The 22,524-nt window shown below is 47.4% G+C and overlaps 1 protein-coding gene across 3 annotated transcripts in view; it reads left to right on the forward strand.

Annotated features, from left to right (window-relative positions):
- The window catches only part of DAPK2 (death-associated protein kinase 2), a 111,131-nt gene that overhangs the window by 4,515 nt on the left and 84,092 nt on the right, over positions 1-22,524 (forward strand). For all 3 annotated transcript variants that reach the window (XM_012645075.1, XM_012645076.1, XM_012645074.1), the window contains exon 2: positions 2,805-2,902. In XM_012645075.1, coding sequence (XP_012500529.1) covers positions 2,811-2,902 — 92 coding nt within the window. In that variant the 5' untranslated portion in view covers positions 2,805-2,810. The remainder of the gene's footprint in view (positions 1-2,804; positions 2,903-22,524) is intronic.

Consider the following 22,524-nt stretch of genomic DNA (forward strand, 5'->3'; position numbering starts at 1 on the left):
TATGTATGAAAAGCACTCTTAGGGAATTTAGAGAGGGGGAACATTTTCATCTGTTTTTGGGAGGGAAAGGATCATGGAGCCTCATAGAGATGGCAACATTGAGCCAGGCCTTGTGGGACGGGGCAGCTTTGTCAGAGGGCTGTGCAGGTGGGTCTCCCATGGAAAGGGCACGGCAGGGGTGAAAGTTTTGGGGAAATGGGAAAGGTCTACTTTGGCTGTAATATAGGATATGTAGGGAAGGGAGATAAGGCTGGAAAGGTGAGTTAAGGCCACACTGATGGGCCTAGTTTGTCTTTAGGGGGCTCCCCTGCCCCTACCCCTGGCCACCAGGGTGTGGAGCCCAAGGCAGAGGCTCCACATTTTGCTAAGGAACCAGGGGCTTCTTTGAGTCCAGCTCAGCTCCTGAGAGCAAATGGAGCTGGCCTCTCACCAAATGGGAGATCTTAGCTGTTCCAGGGACCACACTCAGGGTTTCTGCCAACAGACTGTTTTTGGCGTTTCCTGCTTGCATCCAGCTGTGTGAAATCAGTAACTCTACCCCCCAGGATCTGACCCAAATAGTTAATTTGGAAGGACTTCTCAGCAAAAAGAGGATAGTAGACAGCAGTCCCACCACCGGTTAGGCTAGTCTCAGGAGATTTGCCAGGATAGTGGGGGTGAGGGTGGGTCCAGCTTCTGACTCTGGTCAAGCCAAACTTGCTGGGGAGACCCCGAAACCTTTTTCTCAGAAAGGAGCCAAATTAGTTGTTTCAGTGACTGTGGGAAGCAGAAACACAATGAGTGGGCCAACATGAGTCAAGAACAATGATAGTCATCCTTCTTATTTGTACAGCAGTTTACACCCTTATCACAATGGATCCTCACAGGGATGTGTGAAGTAGGCGATATATTGCAGATAGTATCACCTCTGAGGCTACAGATGAGGGGACTGAGGCCCAGAGAGCATGCCAGCCTCTCTGGTTGGGTCACACCCAAGCAAGTCTGGAACTGAGGCTCCTAGAGCCTGCTCTTTCCAGTATTCCATGCCTGCCTGGGCCCTGGCCAAGCCCAGAGTGACGACCAAGCCGGGAGGAGGATACATGATGGACCATCGGTGCCAACAAATAGATGACAGAGTAAGACCTGTGAGCCAGGCCAGCTCTGCCTGGGGGTCTTCAGAGATATTTGTGCCTTGGCGGAAGGGAGGGAGGCAAATGGCATGTTGGTAATGGCGCTTTGGTTTGCAGGGGGCAGAGGTGGAGGAAAGAGAGTGGATTGTATACATCCCCTGAGAGTTAGAACAGCTGCAACCACTTGGAGTCGATGAGACACACCTTTATGTAATTGTGCCTCCACCTAGCCTGGTGAAAGCAGTCTTCTGGGGCTCTTGGAGCCTGGGTGTGGTTGGGATGTGATTGGCAGGCAGCAGCAAAGCTGCCAGTGCTAGCCAAGGTGAGCTCTGAGAGGCCTTCGCTAATGACTCTTGGAAGATACAGCCACAGGTAGCTGGTTTTATCTTTGTGATTTGCAGACTGTGCCCTGGGCCTTGCTCTTGGGGTGCCGACCAGGGTGGCACCTGACTATCCCAGGAATGGGTGCGCTCCTTGGGGCAGGGGGTCCTAGGGGAGGATTCAAACAGTCTCTTCTGGTGAAGTGGTGAGCACTCCCCATCTCCCAGAATTGGCCTTTGGCTCTCACTGAGGTGCCCTGGGCAGGCAGAGTTAGCTCCGTTTGACAGATGAGGACACCAAGGCCCTTCTGACAAGAGATGAGGTCGCAGAGCTGGTCGCAGGCAAAGCTGAAAAAAGCACCTCAGGACTCCAGGTGCCTGTTGGAATTTGTCACGCCACTCCTGGCCATCTTTTTTTGGGGTGATGAGCGAGAGTGTACAGATCAGTTCAGACTTGAAATTGGGTGGCAAACCCCTGAGGGAGCTGAGGTCATGATAATCCCTTACCTTTTGCAGCATTATATGGTTTACAAAATAATTTCATGTCTCAAAGTTGATTTTTACAATATTAGCCCATTTTGCAGATGAGGAAGCTAATTAAGTCTCTGGCAGCTTAAATGAATTACCCAAATAAAACTGGGACTTGAGCCTGAGACTTCTGACTTTAAAACTAGTATTTTCTGGCCGGGCGCGGTGGCTCACGCCTGTAATCCTAGCACTCTGGGAGGCCGAGGCGGGCGGATTGTTTGAACTCAGGAGTTCGAAACCAGCCTAAGCAAGAGCGAGACCCCGTCTCTACTAAAATTAGAAAGAAATTAATTGGACAACTAAAAATATATAGAAAAAAAATTAGCCGGGCATGGTGGTGCGTGCCTGTAGTCCCAGCTACTTGGGAGGCTGAGGCAGTAGGATTGCTTGAGCCCAGGAGTTTGAGGTTGCTGTGAGCTAGGCTGACGCCACGGCACTCTAGCCCGGGCAACACAGTGAGACTCTGTCTCAAAAAAAAAAAAAAAAAACGAGTATTTTTTTTTTTTACTGCATCAGATGCCTCTTTCCTCATTAGATTTGAATTTAGTGAGAACAAATAGCTTATGCTGAGTATGGATCTGTTTCTCTGAACAACTTCAGAGGAGGACTGAGGAGGGCTCCTTTTCTGTTTCCTTAACATATTTGAATTCATATAAATCAAATAAGAACCGTACATCATCAGCCACAGTTGAGAAAAGGCTTGAGCAGGGCAGTTCTTGAGGAGCCAGGGCTGTGGGTCATTGTTAAAATATTAGCTCCCTTGCAGCCGATTGTTTTTAGGCCTCAGATTCTTAGGTTTGTGCTAATTTGCGTGGCTGTCCTAACCTCAGGTTTCTTCCCATTTCAGGGTTGTATGGTCCAGGCCTCAATGAGGAGCCCAAACATGGAGCCGTTCAAGCAGCTGAAGGTGGAGGACTTTTACGACATAGGAGAAGAGCTGGGGAGGTGAGAGGCTGCGTGAGAGGTGGGGGATGCCAGAGGGAACCAAAGTCATGCTGCTCTCGGTGCACTTGTCAGCTGGTGTTGGAAGACGGGGCTTGCCACAGCACTAGTGGGAAGCTTTAAAAATGAGCCTGTGGCTTATTCACCTCATGGGTGACTCTGCACGTAGTCATCTCTCTGGAAATAAAGACTTGTCAGTAGAAGGGGCTAGACTGGTTGAGTTCTCTGTTTTCAGTATAATCCAGCTGACAGGGCAAATCTTAATGATTCTTGTTTTATGTATTACTTTTTTCACAAAGTCCCCCCAGCCCGTGGACAGAAACCTGACTTGTTGGTTTTCTTTTCTGAATCCCACTTGGGATTCTACATGGTTCCCAGGATTTTGCTTTTTAAGTTCCAAGCCTGAACTGAACGGCAGGTGAAGTAATCATCCTGGAAATGGATTCACATTGAGTAGCCAGCCACGTGAGCCTAGTCGTGTGGTTTCCTGGGATCTGAGTTACTTGATGCCTTTTCAGATTTGCTGAACTCAATGCAGCCCAGGCTGAACTCTGAGTTCTGAAAGTACTATAGTTACTATTTGCGGACAAATTAAGATTTTTCTGAAGCTCTCTTCTTGCCTTCTATTTCTAATGACTGCTAATATTTAGATGGTGATTACAAAATATCAGTCTTGAAGTTTGATTCTTACAGGATGCATGAAATAGGCATGATTTTTACACTCGTTTTCCAGATGGGGAAACTGTGGTCCAGATTCTAAGCAAGTTGCTCAAAGTTGCATAGCCAAGGTTCTGACCAGCCCATTTGTACCTGCACAGCCGTCGTGCTCTGTCCTGTGATCGTGGCACTGGCCCACTATGTGCTCACCAGAACACCCAGCTTCACCCCTTCACACACCCAGCAGAGCAAAAACATGGGAGTTTAGAGTGTCCAACAGGTAAAACAGGAGTCGTTTTCCCTTTATAGAACTCTTGAGTCAGGCTAATTCTCTTACCTTTTATTTTTAAAGACAAAACAGAAAGAGCTTCAAAGGCAGAGAAGCCTTATTCCAAGGAAAATGGGAGGTGGCAGGTGCTTCAAGTTCAGGGAGTGTTTGTCCTGGCTGGCTGGCTGGGGGAGCAAGTGACTGCAGAGACCCCAGAGGGGATGACTCTTCCCAATCCTGGGCCTGGTGAAGGGGTAGGAGGACAGAGAGCCAGAGGCTGGGGTTGGTCCGTTGGAGTCTGCCTCTGAATGGGAAGCTGGGATCTCTTTGCCACAGGTTCTTCTCCTGCCCTCAGTGACACCAGCGGGAAAGTGCATCCTTGGCAACAGACCATGGCCAGCCTTGCCAGTGGCATTTGATTTGGTGGCCTCACTTTGGCCACATCCTCTGTGTAGGGGTCTGCACTAAGTGCTGTGGGTACAAAGATGAGCAAGACACAGACAGTCTCTGCCTTCTGGAGCTCCAGCCTGGCAGTGGGGCAGCCACATGCATGCTAACAAGGGCAGAGGTGGAAGAGTCTAGAGTCTGAGTGGGCAGAGAAACTGAGGTCCGAGGGCAGGGGTCTGAAGAAGTAGAAGCAGTTACCTGGGTAATTCTTTTAGTATTCCTTCTCAGTCTTGTCTCTCCCCCACTCTGTATGTTAAAAGGACACACACTATTAGAACTGGAAGAGACTTCCTGTTTTCTGGTTCTCCACCTGCAACAGGGTGTGGAGGCTCCATGTACCTCACCGCCTGGGGTGCCTTGGGATGACTCGTGCTTCTCCATTTCTCCTAAAGTGCTTACTGGGCAAACTGTGGGTGAGAGGCAGCAGAGCCCTGGGGACTGGGGACTTTGAAACGGGCAGACAACCTAGGATTTGTGGTCGAGAGGGCAGATGAGTGGGAAGGCCTTTGAAGTCCTTTCTTCCAGGCTTCTCATTTGACAATTGAGGAATCTGAGGCCCAGAGAAGGGAAGGGTCTTTCCTGGGGCCATAGAACAGGCTGGAGCTAGAGCTGCCTTCAGGTGACCACTCAGCTTCTGCAGAGACAGCCCTATCCTCCTCTCTTCCTCTCCTTTTCTTCACTTAATGTATTACTGAAGACCTATTGCATACCAGGCACTGTCCAAGGCAGTGGCAAGCAAAACGGATACATTCCTGTCCTCTTGCAGTTTATGCTCTGTTGGTGGAGAAAGGTACTGGACAGGTGAACACAAAAGGATAAATCATCATAAGGTGTGTTATGGGCTTGGAAGGAGATAAAAGGATGCTGTGTGAGAGCATAACGGAGATGTAGTTCAGACTGGTGGGCAGAGAGGACTGCTGTGAGGAAGGGACTGCTATTGAGAACTGAGGGGTAAAGGTGCAGGCAAAGGCAGTAGCACGGACAGGCCCCGAGGTAGGGAGAGAGAGCTGGGGCCTGAGGAGCTGGCAGGAGGCTATTGTGGCCTTGCAAAGTGAGTGAGATGGGACAAACAGTGCTAGATGAGACTGGGGACCCAGATGTTGGACAGATCCAGTTGGCAAATTCCATGCCAACCTGGAGTAGTGGAGAGGTTTGGCCTTTGGGGTTAGGGATTGGGTCCCCTTTCTAGCTGTGCAACCTTAGGACAACTTATTCAACCTCTCTGAGCCCCTCAGTTTTCTTACCTGTAAGATAGGAATAATAAAGGTACCAACTTCGTGGTTGTAAGGATGAAACAAGATGCTGAGCTGAAGGTGTCTCTCACAGAGCTGGGCACAGGGTAAGTGTTCAATGAACAAGAGCTCCTGGCCTTTACCAGATGATAGACTGAGGCTTTGACGTAAGTTTGGGGTGTCAAGGCCCCACCTCCGGAGCCCACCAGGAGAAAGGTGTAGGACTCTGCAGGAAGAACAGCAGAGGGGATCATCCCGATTTCTGGGGGAGCTGTATGTAAACCTCCTTCCTCTGCTGTCTATCAGTGCACACCCTAGTGTAGATTCAGGACTGTCTCATTGATTTTAGCTCTTCATTAAGTCCTTACTATGCAAAAATGAAAATGAATGACAGTCTGTTCCATGTAACAATGGGTGAAGCTCAAAAACGTCGAGCAAAGGACGTCTGACTCAATAGTCCATACTGTATAATTCCACTTGTGTGACACTCAAAACTGGCAAAGGGAATCAATGGTGCTAGAAGTCTGGATGGTTGTTATCCTCGGGGACCTAGTGACTGGAAGGGGACACAATGGGAATTTCTGGGTGCAGGTATTCTGTTTCTTGATCTGGGCGTTTGTTTCATGGATGTGTACATATACATTTCAAGACATGTATATGCGTGTTTTCCTATTTGTATGTTATTCCTTAACTAAAAGAGTATATTAACAAATAACCTTTAACTCTACTCTTTGCCCTGGGCTGGTCTCTGAAGCACATGTTTCTGATTCCTTTGGAGGCCTTGTTTGTCCTTATCCTAGGAGTAAGAGAACACCTGTAAGAAAAGCTTTGAATTGGAACAGGGTGCCGCATCCTGTGTTCAGCTGGGACCCCACCTGGCCCTGCATATTTCCCCTGATTTCTGGATCCTGGTGCTGAGTACAGAGGCCTGCTTGGGATGCTGGAAGTTGTCTACCATTTCTGGGAGTGTTTGGAGAAATGCTGGCTTGTAGATTTTGGCCTCTCCCAACCTTGGTAGCCACCAGTAGGGCAGAACAGAGGAATATTAGAGCAGGGCTCCTGAAGAGAAACCCATCCAACCCTCATTCTATAGATGAGGCTAAGGCCAGAGGGCAGAAGTGGCTTGTCCAAGGTCACACAGTGAACAGTGATAAAACCAGGACGGGGACTGGTAGTCTGACTCCTACCCTGGGGCTCTGGCCACCACACTGTGAGGATCCACAAAATCGTTTCTTCCTTTAATTTGAATGCTTCTGGGAGTGGGAGAGGATAGAAGGTAGGGTAGGGTAGCAGGGTCAGAGTTAGGAGGGTGAGCATTTGGGAAGGAGTGATGTTTCCCAAGGGCAGGGCGCTGGTAGATAGGCCCAGTGACGGTTTCATGGACCTCCACGTGGACAACTTCTGCATGTGCGGGGATATAAAGTAACTTAATGTAAACAGCATGTAATGATCAGTGATTCCTTGTTTCCTATACTTTGATTACTTTCCCTTATTAACATAAAATCATAAAATGTTACTGTTGAATTGGATTTCAACAAGAATTTAATCCAAATCTCTCATTTGATAGATGAGGAAAGTGAGGCCCAGAGAAAGGTGATTTGTCCAGGATTGTAGAGCCAATGATGCAGGAGGTGGGGCTCAAAGGTAGAACCTTCTTAACTGCACTGTGCTGGTTTAAACAACAGACGAAAACTTATCTGCACCTACATTCAACCTTTATCCACAGCTGCCACCTGTCTCAAGGATCTTACCTCGCCATTAACCCACATGTCCCTGCATCCCCTTCCTCTCTGCCCTGGTGAGACAGCAGTCATGATTGCTACTGCTTAGAGGAGGCTCATGTGTGCAAGGCACCCCATCAGACACCTGACGTGCAGTCTCCTTGTGTAGGGACAGGAGCCTCGGCCGGGGAAGGAGGCACTGCACACAAGCCTTCCTCGACACAGCCAAGGAATTCCCTGGGGCAGCCATGTAGGTAGGGATGCCAGCCAGACCTGTGTCTTCCGATGGGGTCATCTGTGGTTTAGATCATCCACCACACACTCAGCATAGCCAGGGCAACCTCTCTGGGGAGAGAAACAAAAACCTCCAGGAAATGTATGGAGCTCAAATTTATCCAGTTCCGGGTTCAGTAACCCAGTCCAGCCACTAAGCACTATAGAAACCAGCAAAAATAGGTGTTTGTATTTACCTGGTTCAGTCCTTGGGAAAAGAGTTTCTAAAATGAACTCCGAAGCAAAGGAGCTTTTATTATCTCTTTTTAAATTAAAAGAATTTTTCATTATAAAAGTAATGCCTGGCACATGTTATAAAGTTATGAAGAGTATAAAGTGAAAAGTATTCTTCCTGTGAGCCCAGTGATTTGGGAGGCCAAGGCTGTTTCCACACCAGCTTGGGCAACAGAGAGAGACCCTGTCTCTACAAAAAAAATTTTTTTAAATGAGCCAGGTGTGGTAGTACGGGTCTATAGTCCCTGCTACTTGGGAGGCTAAGGCAGGAGTTTGAGCCCAGGAGTTTGAGGTTACAGAGAGCTGTAATTGTCCCACTGCACTCCAGCCTCCAACAAAGCATGGCCCCATCTCTTAAAAAAAAAAAATATTCTTGCTGGTTAAGGGCATAGCTAAAAAAAAAAAAAAAAAAAATCAAAAGCAGAACTCCCTCTGCCCTCCTGCCAAGTCTCGTGCCCCACAGGTAGACTTTGATGATAATTTTCTTCTGTTGCCTTTCAGAACTTTTCTAACAAAGCAAAAGTGTATGTGGACCTAGATGGAATCACATGACCATAACAATCTACAACTTGCTTTTTTCACTTAATAAAATCTGTTGAATATCTTTTTACAGCAGTGCATATAGACCTCTGAGATTTATTTTGGATGAAGTTTTTTTTTTAATAAAAAATTTAAGAAGAAAGACAAATTAAGCCAATAAAAGACCAACAGCTTTAACCTAGCAGCTATTTTTATTTATGAGTCCTACCTTCTAATCTTTCCAAGGGTATTTCTCACACCCACACATCCCCCCCTTTGTTTCTACTGTGGCACCCTGTGAGGAGATTAGGCCTGTCTCGAATTTGCTTGTACTGGGCTGTCAGCTCTTTGAAGGCAGGTCCGCAGCTGTTCTCCTATTTTGAGCATCACTGCAGCACTGAGACAGAGGCCAGAGGTCCCCGAAACTTCTACGGCTTATCTTTGCTCTTGCCATTCGCTCACTCTGGGAAAAATTATACTTTTCCTTCAATGTCCAGATCAAATGCTGTCTCCCTGATAAAGCCTTCCGTGACCCACCCCATCCCACCCCACTCCCTCTATCAGAGTTAATCACCTCTCATTCTGGGTCCCCAGCTATGATCATACCTCATGTTACACAAAGGGTTTACCTGGTCATCTTCTCTGCTGGACTGGAGGGTCTTCCAGGCTGGGCTCCTATGTATTTCAGCTTTTATGCCTCCATCTGCCCTGCTGTGGTGTCCAGCCCAGGCCTTTTGCACTTGGTAAGTGCTTGGTACCCACAGACACCATAGTTAACTGCAGAGCTACCTAGGAGTTAAATCTAAGGCAGAAAACCTCAGCCAAGTCCCCAGTTTCCGTAGACCCTGGAATCTGTGAATGTACAGGATTCCCCAAACACAAAATGGAAAATTAAACACAAAAATTACTTCTAGTTATTGGGCATATGTTATTGTATTTATTTCCTATAATACCCTGTGAAGTAGTTATTATGCCCATTTTACAGATGAAGAAACTCAGTCTCCAAAGTGTTAGATAACTGGCTAAAGAAATACTGACCTGCCTTATCAAGGAGAAGCCAAGTGGGAAATTCTACTCTGTGTGACTCAGCAAATCTCAGAAACTCCTCTGGGCAGAGCCCTATTCACCACCCTGGCCTGGGATTTTTGTGTCCTCTGATCACACACATGCTGTGTTTCCTGCTGCTGGGAAAGCAAAGACGACTAGCGGATGTTAAGAACCTACTGCCCTCCTGTCAGTGTCTGTGCCGGGTGCTTCCCATCCTTCTAGAACAACCTATACTGGATGATCACATTTCCATCTTACCGATGAGAAAATCCAGGCTCAGAGAAGTTAACTAACATATTCTTGGTCACAGTGTGTGAAAAAAGCAGCCAGGATTCCATCCTAGGTCTGTCAGATTACAGTGCTCATGCTCTGTTATCCCATGCTTGTTTCATAATTCAATCAAAATTGATCCAGGAGATTCTTCAGGGGTTGTCCATTCTAGGAGAGGCTCAGGGTGGTTAAGGGACTTGCTGCGGGCCAGAGGGTTTATCGGTAAAGGAGGCTGAAGGGGAGGACCACACCAGGCCACATTCCCTTGGTGTGATTCCATCCTGCAGCCTCAATGGGTTTTTGTAACTGTGGGCCCTATAGCTGCAAGACTGTGGCCAGTTCAGGGTTGGAGAGTGGCCAGAAACAGGAGAGGTGAGTGAGGGGAGCCAGCAGTGGCCCCATCAACATTGAGGAGCAAGGAAATGGTATTTCCATCAACTCTGGTCCCGTCAATACCACAACAGACTTCAGAAAGAGAGGTGTGTCGGCTGGCCCCTGAAGGGTGGAGGGAACTATGAGCTGGTTGGATGCAAAACGAGACAGTACAGTGGCCTCTTGTCACTTGGCACAGACAACCTTGGTTAGTGGTGAGGAAGCTACACAAGCTGGTGGTTTCCAAAAGGTTAGTAAGTGGGTGTGGATGTATGTGTGAAAAGCTCATGAGTAAGTGCACATCTGTACTCTAGGTCATTATCACAGCCAACAATAAATATTCTTAGGTGCCCACTGTGTGTTGGGCACCATGATGGGTAGAGGAGACTTAGAGCTCAGGCCTTGCTCCAGAGAAGCTTAAGGCTCAACTGGGGCACAGGTGTATCCTCCCCAAAAGCAAATGAAACGAGAAAATGGACAAGGCAACATGCTGATGGAGGGACCCCAAAAACATGTGCCAGGAGTTCAGAGGAGGAAGCCATCACCCTGGGTGGGGCAGCTCTAATGCGGAGATAGGCTGGTAACCACCTGGAGGTAAGGGCTCTCCCAGGACTGAGGAGCAGAGGGCTGGGGCTTGGGCAAGAGACCACGTGGAGAGGGTGAAGGGATGGCTGCCAGGGGACAGACTGCAGAGGGCCCTGGATGACAGAAGCTGTGGATGAGGGAGGGAGGCGCTTTCATCACCGATTGTTAGGAAAACAAAGCACAAAGCCACTCAAAGTGGCTGCATTGCACACCCTTTGGTTAGAAGCTTAGCACGGTGCAAATTGTTTGCCCTAAGGGGTAGGCCTCATTGAGCTCAGTTTGATTATGAAAACTGTAAGAGCTGGAGGAGGGTGCTTATGTGGGAGCAACTGAGACCATTATGTACCTTTATTTACTGGGTATACTTTCATTATTTATTGTCAGTGTGTAAATGTCATGTTTTTTTTGACTCAACATCGTTTTTTAAATTTATATCTTTCCACGTATTTACAGTTCATATACTTAAAATTGTTTTGAAATAATTTAATAAAAAGTTATAATAACAGAATGTCTATATACTGTTGACCTAGATATGCCAATTTTTGGCATTTTGTCCCCTCTCTCGCTCTCTCTGTGCCTCTTCCCCCCTTCCTCTTCCTCTCCTTCTCCCCTTCTCTTCCTCCTCCTCTACCTGCGTCCTTTCCTCCTTTTCTTTCTTTTTTCTTGTCTCTCAGGTCTGGCTATCCATCCATCCATCCTTGTTTCTAAACCATTTGCGAATAGGTTGCAGATGTTATACCTTTTCTCCCCTTAATACTTCACTATGTATCTCCTAAGAAGTTGGACATTCTCTTTCATAACCACAGTACAGTGAGCAAATTCAGGATATTTAATACCGATAGAATATTTTTATTTAAACTATCACTCTTGTTCCAATTTTTTCAGTTTTCCCTCCATTGTTCTTTACGGAAGTTTTCCTCCCTGCAGTGCAAGATCCAGTGCAGGACCATGTGTTGCATCTTGTCATATCCGTCGCCCAGGCTGGAGTGCAGTGGCACAATCACAGCTCATTGCAGCCTGGAACTCGTGGGCTCATGTGATCCTTCTACCTCAGCCTCCTGAGTAGCTGGGACTACAGGTGCATAGTCCCACACAAAAATTACGCTCGGGTAATTTTTTTATTTTTGGTAGAGATGGAGTCTGGTTATGTTTCCCAGGCTGTTCTCAAACTTGTGACTACAAGTGATCCTCCTGCCTCAGCCTCCCAAAGTAGCTGGGACTACAGGCGTGTGCAACCATACCGGCTCTTTAGTCTCCTTTAATTCAGAAGAGTTCCTCAGCCTTTCTTTGACTTTCATGACACTGACATTTTTGAAGAATACTGGCCTTTTAAAAAGTAAATACATACAGTTCATATGCTTTTGTTAACTTCATAATATTCTACCATATAGGCCTTCTCAATTTCCTTAACTTTCCCCTATTATTTCTCACTGCTAAAAATAACAGCATTTCTGCCAACATATTTCTTTAATTTGCTCTCTCTGCATTATTTTTGTGGGTGTATTCCCAGAGGTGGCATGCCAGGTCAAAGGTTATGACTGATTTGCTTAGTGGTTGAAACTAGAAATACTGAACCAGTTTACAGTGTCATCAGTATGCACTTATTTCTTCATGGCTTTGCCAACACTCTCTCATTGTTTTTGTGTGTGTTTTTTTTTTTAGCTTATGAGTTTTGTAACAATACATTATTTTTGCTGTAAGGAAATTTAAAGTGGTTGACGTCTTCTGTGCTTTCCCCTTAATTCCAAACCTTATTCTCTCTGCTACTTTACTTTTTTTCATGGTGTGTACATTTTATTTTCATTTCATTACATTTTCTTGGATAATTTGAAGTTTCAATAGCAATACAAGGTAGGTGGGCAAATATGATAGTTCCCATTTAATAAGTGATGAAAATGAGACTCAGAGAATCTACCTGACCCAGTCCAGACAGGACTAGAGGCAGAGCTCCTCCCTATAAATTGATGGAGTTGCCTTCTTCCCCCCAGGAGTAGAGAGGATACATGGTCCTCAAGGGACCCCAGAACTCTCGCCAAGGGGTCTGCTGCTTGGTCTCTGCTTTTAGCAGCTGATTGAAAGGGTTCTGTTTGGAAGCTTTCTCAGAGAGTGCTACTGGGAGAGGGGGTGCTTGGGATGAGGGGTGCTTTTGAGAGAGGGCAAAGGAGAGAGTTTCGTTCTCCCTCTCTCCGGGAATCAAAATGAGGGTTAAGAGGCACCCTTGACTGCAGCTGTAAGTGCAAGTGGGAGGTTGTGTGAGACCCTGAAGCTTTCAGGGCCTCCCACAGAAGTGATGGCTGCAGCTGTCAGAATCTCTCTTCAGGAGATTGCCCCCACCCCAAAGCAGCCCTCCGCAGGCTCTAGAACCCAAGAACTCTAACCTACAAGGGCTCCTGCATTGTCTAGTCCAGGAGACGGAAAGCTATGGCTCTGTAGCCAAATCTGGTCCACCTCCTGTGTGTGAATGGCCCTGGAGCTGAGAATGGGTTTTACAGATGAACATTTCCAATCGATTTGATGATAGGGAACACTAACTTTGGACCCCAATGAAGCAAAATGTTATCCACCCCCACCCCAAACTTCCATTCTTTTCATTAGAACACCTGTATTACAAAAAACAAACAAAATAAAACAATTATTATATTTTGATTTTCATTAATTAAGAACTTGTGGATATTTCATTTCTCCCTTGTTATGTAAGTACCTACATAATATCCTAAATTTTGCTTCTTGGCTTACAATGCTTCCAATATATACCAACTGGTCTTTTGCAGAAAAAGTGTGCCTATTCCTGATCTACTTCAGTAGGGTTTACTATTTAAGCAGCAACACTTTTTAAAGTGGATTATTATGGGTTGGGGGCAAGGGTATAAACAGATCAAACTGAAGGTGCAATGTTAGGAAAGGGAAAAGCAGGGGTGAGCAGAGGCCCACCTGCCTTTGCCCAACCATCCCTCTCGTAGCTCACGAGAAGCCTCCAGGGACTCAGGGCTCTGGGAAACCTGGTTTCAGAACCACTGTCCAGCTAGGTCAGTCTTGTCCTCTACAGAAAGTGACTGGGGTGGGAAGAAGGGAAAGGAGCTCTGGGTATTAGAGATTGAGTGTATTCCCTCAACCTGGCCCTACTCTAGGCCCTAGGGTATGTTTCCTGGCTTAATCCTCCTGCAGCCCTATGAGGTGATAGGTATTCCTCCCATTTTACAGATGAGGAAGCTGAGGTTTAGAGAATTTAACTAACTTGCCAAGATAAGTGAGCTGGAATTTAAACCATGACTTCTGACTCGTGGTCCAGTATTCTCTTTGAGGTACCAGTTTGCCTAGGATTTTCTTTCTGCCTGCGACCTTTGGGTCCCCTCCAGGGAACAGTTGATCATATTGCTTAATGCTCTTGGTGGTTTCCTTGGGGACCTGGCGAGAGCCCCGTTGTCCTACTCATTTCCAAGGCTGGCTCTGCTCACCCTCATGCCCTTGCTGCCAGCATCTAACCCTGAGGCCTCAGGACCCTAACAATGGTTTGTTTGTTTTTTGATTGTTTGGTTGGTTGGTGTTTGAGACAATCTCACTCTGTCACCCCAGGTAGAGTGCAGTGGTGTCATCGTAGGTCCTGGACTCAAACTTCAAACTCCTGGCCTCAAGTGATCCTTCTCCCTCAGCCTCCCGAGTAGCTGAGACTACAGGTACCCACCATCGCACCTGGCTAATTTTTCTATTTTTGGTAGAGACGGGGTCTTGCTCTTGCTCAGGCTGGTCTGGAACTCCTGAGCTCCAGTGATCCTCCCACCTCAGCCTCCCAGAGTGCTAGGATGACAGGCATGAGCCACCACGCCTGGCCAGGACCCTAATCTTGAATCCTGAGCCACTGACCCCTGGAGGTCTAGCTGTGGGGCCTGGAGGGCAGTGAAATATTCTTCCCTCTTTTGGGTGAGGTTTGTTAAGCATCCTGGAGGCAGGGCCCAGCAGCTAGAGAGGAGAACTTGGCTGCTGGGGGCTGCAGCGTGGCTCTCTAGTTGGTGAAGCAGTCCTTCCAGTGTACACTTTGCAGGAGCCCTGGCTGAGAGAAGAGGGAGACCAGGCAGTGGGGAGAAGGGCAGTGGAGAGACCCAGGCAGGAGGATGGGCTCAGTCCAGGAGGATGAAGAGCCCCAGCCTGGCAGTGACTACTCTGAGCACTGGATCACCAGGTCCAAGTTTGATCCTGGCTCTGCCTCTGTGAGCTGTTTGATGCTGGGCAGCTTTGCTCTCGTAGGCTCTGTTCTTCATCGTAAGATGGTCACTATGTCATGGGGTTGTTGAAATACCGCATGTGGAATCTGCATCTCTTTATGTTTTCCAGCCTTCTGGGGTCCCCGTCCTTTAATGTCAAGATGAGAATAACGAGCATTCCATTCCAGGCAGCAGGAAGTCCTGTTCCCCGACCTAGCCTTTCTGCGTCTCCCCAGGGAGTGCTCACATCTTCCTTGAAGCCTCAGGCCCTTGGAGCTCAAGGACCAGCTTCTTCCTTTAGACAAGGCCTCACTCCCTCTGTGACCCTGTCTCAGGGGTGGACCCTGGCCCATTTCTGAGTCCTCCCTTGCCACTGAGACTGGTTGCTGGGTTAACTGAGTTTCATGGAAGCTTGAGAGCAATTTCTGCACAGAAGGAAATGGCTTAAAGTTGAGTAACAGACACTTCTGCTCCTTTGACTCCTGACCTCTGCCATGATGCTGGGGCCTTCCAGGACCCCACCCCAGGCCCCAAATCTGCTACCATCCTTTCTACTTACCACCCATCTATAGGTAGTTAAACTTCTTGTTGTTGCAGCCTCTCTCTGAGTGGACCCCGGGCCTCTCTTTTGCAGAACCCAAACCCCTCTGACCCCCACACAGTGGAATCTTCTGCCTCCTTTAGCAGGTGGTAACAGCTTTGAGCAGCTTCCAAAACCGCACTTTTTCCATTCCTGCCATAGATGTAAGGGGCATAGCCTGGCACGTGGGGAGTGCCCAGCAAATGGCCACAGATATTAACAGCATTATCCCAAAGGCCCAGGGGTCATTTGTTTTGAAGAGCTCACAAGGAAAGAGGTCCTGGCATCTGTATTGTGCCCCAATTTGTGCAGAACATACAACTGGATCCAAGATCAGTTCTTCAGAATGGTACCTCAGACACGTAGTGGGCTTTCAGAGATGTTGGTTTATTTCTTTTTTCCCTTGATTGAGCAAATTGCAGTCTTGCTCTGTCACCCAGTCTGGGGTGCAGTAGCATGTTCAGAGCTCACTGTAACCTTGAATTCCTGGCCTCAAGTGATTTTCCCATGTCAGCTTCCCAGAGCGCTGGGATTACAGGTGTGAGCCACTATGCCTGGCCCCAATTTTACCTTTTTGCCTTTACTCACACTAGATTCCTGCTGCGATCCTCCCTCCCCCCCATATACATGTGTGTGTGTGTGTGTGTGTGTGTGTGTGTGTGTGTATTTGTATTTGTCTACCACACTCAACTGTGGCTTGACAAGCCAGTTCCCTTGTGGCTTCCAGGTTTTCTTCCCATTCCTGTATGCATCCTTCCAGTGGCCACCTTTTTCTCCAAGAGCCCTGTGCTTATCTAGGTCTCAGCCATGCATTAAGGCCTACTCAAGTTCTGCTTCCTCCCGGAAGCCTGCCCTGACTGCTTCAGGCAGGGGTGGGCAAGCATGTTCTATGTTCCCACAGCACATTGTGGATACCCCTGTTGTCATTCTTTGCCTGGGAGTGTGCTCACACCCTCTTCTGCACTGCCCTTTGGCAAAGAGAAGGGACTTAGTCAACCCTTGCTGAGTGAAGGATTAGTGAGTCAGGAGGGCAGCAGCTAAGAGGGAAGGTAAAGAGATGGTAAGGATTAGGCATTGGAACCTACCAATGAATGAGTCTCCCATCTTTTTTGCTAGAAAAATTCTGGCAGAGATACCGCAAAGGGTTTGGAAAGAGTCATTTGTCATCATACTATCTTAGAATTTAGACTGAAGGGCCCTAAGATACCATCCATCTAACCGCTTCCATGGACTGTGAGCTCTTCAGAGTCACTTTTAAGTTTTAAGCAGTGTGCTCTTCACAGAAGTAGTCACCATGCACAAGCCTTTCTTTCTTGGGCATTAAAAAAAAGTGACTTGAGTTTCAAAAAGTCCACTTTTAGGGAACTTGTCTGTTGGGTGAAGTGGAATTTACTTGTTTGTGTTACAGCTCAAGCCCTAATTCCAGCTAATACTGCCTTTAGGAAGCTCTTCTCAGAAATAAGTCTGGGAAAACTGCTTAATACTTTGAAGAAAATGACCATTAACTGAGAAAAGAACTTAAAGTATTCAAATGTTAATCATTACAGGTGCTCATTTAGTAGTAACAGTGTTGTACATTTCCTTTTGTCTCTGTGAGATTGCCCGATAGCCAGCTCCTATAGCATTGCCACTATTAGCTGACCCTTGTTGACGTTAACCAGTGTTTGGATGGTGACCCTTGTAAAACTGTACTCTCTGGCTACGGGTATATGTTTTTAATATGTTTATCTTCCTTTCTTGTTGCCACCTTGGTTTCCTCTTTGCAGAGTAAATGCTTCCAGACCCATGTCTAGGGCTAGGCCGTGTCTATCCTGTCCCGTGTCTGATACAGGGGCAGGGGTAAGTGGCCAGCGGATGTGGCTAAGTTAGTCCCATTACTTTGCCCACTCTACTGTCCAAACTTACCTCCCAGTACTTCCTAACCGTTCTCCACTCTTGCTGCTCTGTCTAAACCTTTTTTTTTTAATTTTTTGATGACATCTTGATTTCACTGTCTAAGCCTTTTTATGAGATGTTCTTTTCCTCCTTCTCTGTCTCCCTTCCTGTCTTCCACTTACCAGTTCTACTCAGCCCTCAAGTCCAGTGAAACACCGCTTATCTCTCTGAGGCCTTCCTGTGCATTCTTCCTTCCAGCCCCATCCGTCTCTCCGGCTTTGAAAATCCATAGCCCTTAAAGTCTGTGCCTCATACATAATTGGCCTGAAGCAGAAAGTTTTCTGGGAGTTCATTCTGTATTCCAGACTGTGAGCCACTGGAGGACGGGGGCAAGTTTTGTCCTTCTAAGTGTTCCTGCCACCTCCAGCATATGGCTGAATCCACAGCAGGCACTCAGCAAACACAGGGGCTGGTGTAGCCATAGCTGTGCTCTGCCAGCACTGAGCCCCCATGGGCTCTGGGTTTGTGTCCACAAGCTCAGGAGAAGGTAGCAATGCAGCAGAAGCATTTTCATCAAGGCCTTGCTTACACGACCTTCTTTGTTTTCTTGCCTGGAGGGGGTGGGGCAGGGGAACAGGCCAAGTGTGCAGAGCTGCTTGACATCCCAGTGGCTGTACAGAATGTTCACTTGTGCTCCCTCATCACAGAATTATCTTCCAGAATTGCCCCACATCACAGCATCTTCCTGTGCTGGTATGAGCCTGGTGGCCTCTGTCCTCCTCCAGGAAGCCACTTAGCCCGGTTCTGTGAGCTGCGCTGGACTGCCTATTCCCAGGTACCAGGGCTTCCTGTTGTGGGCAGGGTCTGCTCTCAACTGAGGTGGAAGATGAAGGCAAATCCTGTTGCCTTGGAAGTTCTAGATCAGGGTTGTGGCTTTGTTGGGGCTGTCTAAGGATAAGAGGAGTAGACAGACTTATCTGTGGCATTTTGTTTATCAGCCATGGACTTGGACTAAAGACATTGGTTCAAGTCCCAATTTGGCCACAAATATGTGGCCTTGGGCAAGGAACTTCCCCAGCCATGTGGCATTTTGGTGGCAGAAGTGAGACCTGATTGCAAGTCTTCTCCCTCCAGGTTCTTTGCTCTTTCCACTACTCCACAGCAGCACTACAGGCATTTGATGTCGCACCAAGTCACCTATCGTGTCCCTTTCGACTTCTTCCTTTTAGTACCTGAGGTGCTTTTGGATCAGGGACTTTCTTCTAGCAGCCTGTTCTCAGAGGGCCACCCTGACATGATCCCATGCTTCTCCTACATTTCCTTTCCATAGCTATTTTTCTTTAAGCCTCAGACTTCCTTGAGCTACCCTGTGGGTGTGTCTCTTTTTGTCAACTACAAATCCTCCTCAGAAGAGGTAGGCAAGGTAGTCCTTCTTTGGTGAAGCAAGTAATATCTCCCTATAGTTGGTACTTAGTAAAAATTTGTGATATGAACGAATGTCACCAAGAGGCAAGAGATTGATGATACCATGGTATCACCTTAATCATTACTACAAGAAAGCAGGCCACTCTTGGGAAGACCCCTCTGTGAAACTGAGCATCTCTGAGCAACACTTGCGTGATTTCCAGTCCTGATGAAATGAATCTGTCCCCTGTTGCCTTCTCAGCTATTTCCCCATGTTGATGCATTCAACAAGATGGTGCAATAAGAGAGAGTGCCAGGGCGGGAGCAAAGGGCTCCCAGCTTTGGTTCCAAAGCTGCACATACTTAGGCAAGTCCTTTCTCCCAACGGAGCCTCAGTTTCCCTAATTCTAACATTTAAGTGCCTTCCTAGCCTCCCACGTCTTCATGATTATGTGAAGCATCCTTGCTGGGCCATAGGCTGCCTTCGCAGTTAGGGCAGGAATTACCTAGTGCTATGGCCTGTGGCGCGGTAAATCCTGTGGGTGCCACTGAGACGGCTTCTGCTGAGATTTGGCAAAGCAGCTTGGCACAAGTCCATGAACAGTGCCTGTTTTAGCAACATGGCTAGTAAATATTGACTCCATGGTATGAAAATGGAAAGCAGAGATGACTATGTTAACTCACTCAGAAGGTAGAAGTTCACCAACCTCTGATAAGCAAGATGTATTTATGCAATGTAGGTGTGTCACTAACAAGTTGTTTAGGGGTGGGGAGGATGGCAGACAGGACCAGGAAGCTTCTATGGGCAATCAGCAGCTGCTTTCTTGTCTGCACAGGCTGGCCGGCTTATTCTTTTGTTTGTTTTAAAATGAATGGATGCTTACATACATACAGGTATATAGAAAAAAGGCTGGAAAGAAATACACCTAGGCCGGGCACGGTGGCTCACGCCTGCAATCCTAGCACTCTGGGAGGCTGAGGTGGGCGGATTGTTTGAGCTCAGGAGTTCGAGACCAGCCTGAGCAAGAGCGAGACCCTGTCTCTACTAAAAAATAGAAATTAATCGGATAACTAAAAATATATAGAAAAAATTAGTCGGGCATGGTGGTGCATGCCTGTAGTCCCAGCTACTCGGGAGGCTGAGGCAGAAGGATCGCTCGAGCCCAGGAGTTTGAGGTTGCTGTGAGCTAGGATGACGCCACGATACTCTAGCCCGGGCAACACAGTGAGGCTGTGTCTCAAAAAAAAAAAAAAAAAGAAATACACCTAAACATCCATTGTGGCATTCTCTAGAGGTGGTGAAATTGCCACGGATTTGTACTTTCATATACTTTTTCTATTTTCCACAATGTCTGCAATGATAACATATTACTTTCATAATCTGAAAAGGACAATGTATTAGAAGTAAAATAATTTTCTTTGAAGAGTCTGAAAGAGCCTTCTGAATCATGCAAGTACCTCAAACCTTTTTGTTCTGCCTGCTGAACACTGCGTAGTACCATAGGTATCAAGGGAAGTTATTTTTCTGAATAAACCTTGATCTAAGCATGTTTACTTATTTATACCTGTAAAAGCAGAGTGTGATGGGAAACTATTGCAATCATTTAAGATTTCAGGGTTTTTTTTCTAAGTAAACAGATACTGAACTGCTCTGAGTGCTTTCTGTCTGCCAGTCCTGCACTCCACAGCAGCTGGGCCCTCTTGGCCCAGAGCTGGGCAGGTCTGAGACAGGGTACTGGAAAGAGGTTGCATGTGAGCTGAAGGTAGGAGGAGTCAGTGGTGGAGGAGTGACTAGGCCCCAGAATTTGGAGCATTAGGGTAGGGGGAAGAGATGGGAGTGACATTGTGATCATAATTATCCTTGTTTATGGCATATATAATCATACCATAATATGCCAACTGCATCCAGGAGCCTTCCATATATTACTAACCTTACACAACTTCGTGGAATAGGCGTTAGCTACCTTTTAGGGATGAGGAAACCAGGACCAGGAGAGTCACTTCTTCAAATCTCCAAGCCAGTCAGCAGCAGGCCCTGGATTCAAACCTGACTGCAAAGCATTTGCTCTTTCTACCATGCCAGGCTGCCTCTCAAGGGGTTCAGGGTTTCGCAGTAGAGAACGGAAATTTTGAAAGGAAGGCTGAGCTGCAAACAAGGTCCAAGAAGTTTCCATTCAGTACCGAGGACCTTTGGAGGAAGAGGCAGCCCCAGGTGTAAAAGACGGGTGAGTAGCTGCAGGTAGGATCCTGGCCTTGTCAGCTGTGAACCCAGGTCTGGTGTGTCTGCTCTCCTCAGCCTGGGACAACCCAGAGGGGCCAGTTGGGCTGGGCCATGGGACCACAAGAACCATGGGTCAGGTGGTTCCTTCGGGCTGGTCTGGGAGGGCCCTTTATCTGCTGACTGCCTGTGTGATGGGAGAGGCCAAGTTTTGGGGGCAGGGAGTTGGAGTGTGTGGTTGCAGCATCAAGGCCTGTGGATTAGGAGAAGTTGGTCTATTGGCCTTGTTTGTACCTGGTTGATTAAAACAACCAGTAAAGGAGTCTTAAGGCTGTTTAGCTTTTTAGCTGAATTTCTGAGTGAGGGGCAGCAATTGCCTCTTTGAGCTCACAAGCCCTGTGCTCATGGTCCTCGGGACTGGCCAGGAGCTCACTTCCTCTTCCTCCTCCTCTGGAAATCTCTCTGCCTGCAAACTGCACCCTGAGAATGCATGTGTCTGCCTCCCTCACCAGGGGAGGGCCTGCCTTCCGGGAACGCATGCCTCAGTGTTGGATTTCACCAGTTAAAAGTTGGTTTCCACTTATTTTATTTTCTTAGGAGAAAGGACGTTTGTTTGCAGGGAGGGGCCAGATTGTGGTGTGTAGTGTTTTTAAAACATCTTTTTTTTTTTTTGGCCAAAGCAGTCAAGCTGATTGAAGCCCAGCAGCGCTCATTATGGAAATGGCTTTTCTTGTCGTTCTCTAGAGTTGTGGTTAGAATATTTTTGGTTTCTTGGCAAAGCCATATAGTATTTTGTGATTTGATGGAGAAGGTTTCAAAATTACAGAAATTTAAAGGAACAGTGGTGTTTGTACCCTCCTCCTTCTGACCCAGGAGTCTGCATTCCTCTTAGGTTCACACCAATGTGTATGTTTTTTTTTCTTTTTTTTTTTGAGACAGAGTCTCACTGTGTTGCCCGGGCTAGAGTGCCGTGGCGTCATCCTAGCTCACAGCAACCTCAAACTCCTGGGCTCAAGCGATCCTCCTGCCTCAGCCTCCCAAGTAGCTGGGACTATAGGCATGCGCCACCATGCCTGGCTAATTTTTTCTATATATTTTTAGTTGTCCAATTAATTTCTTTCTAATTTTGGTAGAGACGGGGTCTTGCTCTTGCTCAGGCTGGTTTCGAACTCCTGAGCTCAAACAATCCTCCCGCCTCGGCCTCCCAGAAAGCTAGGATTACAGGCGTGAGCCACCGCACCCGGCCTGTGTATGTTTTTTGAACAATGGGGATAATTATAAAAATCATGTGTATTTGTATAGAACTTTACAGTTTACAAAGGATATTCACATATTATTTCATTTGATTCTCATGGCTACCTTGCTAGAGAGGCAGAGAAAAAATAACTGAGGCTCAGAGAGGTTGAGCGACCTGGGCACGCAGCTAGGAAGACCAGTATCAGAGTCAGGCCAAGGTTTTCTGACTCCAGACCAGGAAAAGCAGGATGATGTGCACCTGGTTACGATGTGGACCTACCTGCCATGTCCTGGAATGTAGGCTTGCTGGGCACAGGGAGATGTGAGCGTCTCGAGATCTCGCTGTGACACTCCTAGGGCCAGCAGGGCCACCTCAGTGGAGGATGGGACAGCCTTTGAGGTCCAGGTGGGGCTTTGTGTGGGGCTTTGCTCTCTTCCGAGGCCTTCCGTGGCTGCTATCTCTATTTGTCTTTACAACTGCCCTGTGG

The sequence above is a fragment of the Propithecus coquereli genome, unplaced genomic scaffold, assembly GCF_000956105.1.
Source record: "Propithecus coquereli isolate 6110/MARCELLA unplaced genomic scaffold, Pcoq_1.0 Scaffold224, whole genome shotgun sequence".
Lineage (NCBI taxonomy): Eukaryota > Metazoa > Chordata > Mammalia > Primates > Indriidae > Propithecus > Propithecus coquereli.